Source organism: Entamoeba dispar, genomic scaffold (assembly GCF_000209125.1).
Source record: "Entamoeba dispar SAW760 scf_1105229463587 genomic scaffold, whole genome shotgun sequence".
In the NCBI taxonomy this organism is placed as follows: domain Eukaryota; phylum Evosea; order Mastigamoebida; family Endamoebidae; genus Entamoeba; species Entamoeba dispar.
The window spans coordinates 1-2206 of record NW_001855767.1 but is presented as its reverse complement, the minus strand read 5'-3'; the positions used below and the strand labels follow the sequence as shown (position 1 = coordinate 2206).

The window sequence follows — 2206 nt, the reverse complement described above, 5'->3', positions numbered from 1 at the left end:
AACCAAAATAAAGATATAAAATAAAAAGAAAGATAAGAATAAGAATATTAAAATAAGAATAAAAAGAAATAATAAAACAAATATAAAGAATGATATATCAATATCAATCAATAAGATAGAAAAGAATAATTAAATCATTTAAAAATTGAAATTAACATTAATATTGATATTAAAATATTATATTTAACAATATGATAATTCATTTGATTCATTTATTGTATTATATTCAAATATACATAGAGAATTTAATTATTAATAAAAAATGAACAAATTTCACATTAGAAAATAAAGAACATTATATATCATTTTTATTACTTAATTAAATATTAATTATTAAACCAATTAATTAAAACTTTCATTTAATTATCTGTTTTTATCAGATTAAAACATACTTCTCATTTTTTGAATGAATTTACCTAATGTTGATTTTTCTCCTTGTTTTATTTCGTTCATTTTAATTTCAATCTCTGCTTTAATCTCTTCCTTACTCTTTTGTGTTGAGGCTTTTTTCATAATATCTTCTATTATTTCATTTGATTGTTTAAGTTGTTTATATCCTTCAACTCGTTTTTGATATCCACTTTTCATTTCTTCATTCTCTGTTTTAATTAATTGGTCTAAATATTCATTAGAACTAGTAACTTTATCATTTAATGCAATTGACGATAATCTATTAATACATTTTATAATTTTTAATTCTTTATCATAACAATCCATTTGGATTTTAATATATTCGTCTTCCAACTTGTTTAACAGATTTTCTGCACTAGCCATACCTTTTTTACCTTCGTTATATCTTTCAAGTACTTCTTGTGCTGTTTGTTGTTTTGTTTCTGTTATATAATCAAATCTATATTTTCCATTTGCATGTTGTGTATAATGACATCCACATACTTTACAATATCCATTATCACCAATGCACGCACATCCATCTTTTACATCTCCTTCAATCCAACATGGATAATGACATGTTCTATTACATCTCAAACAATTAGTTACTTGTTTTCCTACTTCTAACTCAATCTTTTTTTGTACTGTTACATTAACAGTAAATGTAAAATCTTGATTATTATTAACTTTATCTCGATTCAATAGAACTGTTCACATGTTTGTTCTATTTCACTCATTTTTGATAATCCATTATTTAATGATATTCTCAGCCCTTCGATTTGAGTTTTAATTTGTTCTCTTCTCTTCAAAACTTCTCGGGATTTATCTAATGATTTTCTTGGTAGTTTTATTAATTTTTTAATAAATTCATCAAAACTCTTCATACCTAACTCCCAAAACATTTGTGTAAATTCATCTGTAGTTTTATTAGCAAAAATAGCTGAATTATTAAATTTTAAATACCATGGTTCATCTATGTATGGAATAATTGAACTGAAAATACATTCTTTTGATTGTAATGCATTAATAATTTGTGGGTCTTCACCATCACAGAATGTGAGCATAGCAATAAAATTCTTTTTCACATCTTTCCCAAATAAATTAATAATATTATCAAATATATATTTTTGATTTGCTGTTAATCTTGGATTACTTGATTGTGCAACAAAACAAATAGCATTTAAATCTAATACTTTTGTTTCAAATGCTTCTTTGATTTGTTTAGTAATTTCTTTATCATGTTCAATTCCTCTTGTATCTCCAAATCCAGGTGTATCTATTATTTTTATTGGTGGTGTTCTTTTTGTTCTTTTAATATTATAAATTGTTACTTTACTTGTTTGACTTATTGATTGATCTCTACTCTGTTCTAAATTATCTTCATTTATAATTATATATCTAAAATCATCTGTTATCTTGATTCCATATAATGCATTTACAAAACTATTTAATAATGTTGTTTTACCACTTCCTGTTTCTCCAACAACTAAAATAGCAATTGCGTCATTCTCATCCTTTGGTTAAATGGTTCATTTGGATATAAATATATTTTCAATTTTCCTTTTTCATGGCTTTTCAATCTGTCACTTCCTTTAATTGGAACATTTTTTCTGGGTACAGTTGTAGTATTATTTGATGAAGTATTATGTGTTGTAGTATTACATGGTGAACCAACAGATGTTGTATTATTATTTGATGAAGTATCAGACATTTCTGTTGTTATATTGATCTTGTTATCATATAAAATAGATGTTAATTTTAATGATTTTTCATTTTCTCTTTGTATTTTATTTCTTTCTTGATCTTCAAATACAAA

The 2206-nt window shown here is 23.8% G+C and overlaps 1 protein-coding gene across 1 annotated transcript, besides 4 other annotated features; it reads right to left on the bottom strand.

The window, feature by feature from the left end:
- The first annotated feature begins 4 nt into the window (after positions 1-4).
- Positions 5-77: a microsatellite.
- A 47-nt stretch (positions 78-124) lies between these two features.
- Positions 125-367: a sequence feature (AT_rich).
- A 14-nt stretch (positions 368-381) lies between these two features.
- On the bottom strand, positions 382-2101 carry EDI_236430 (uncharacterized protein; the record flags this gene model as incomplete). The annotated part of the gene is made up of 3 exons (XM_001741122.1): positions 382-1061; positions 1106-1904; positions 2009-2101. The coding sequence occupies 3 exons, from the start codon at positions 2099-2101 to the stop codon at positions 382-384; spliced, it is 1572 nt and encodes a 523-aa protein (XP_001741174.1).
- Positions 1236-1258: a sequence feature (AT_rich).
- Positions 1485-1519: a sequence feature (AT_rich).
- Positions 2102-2206: the final 105 nt, after the last annotated feature.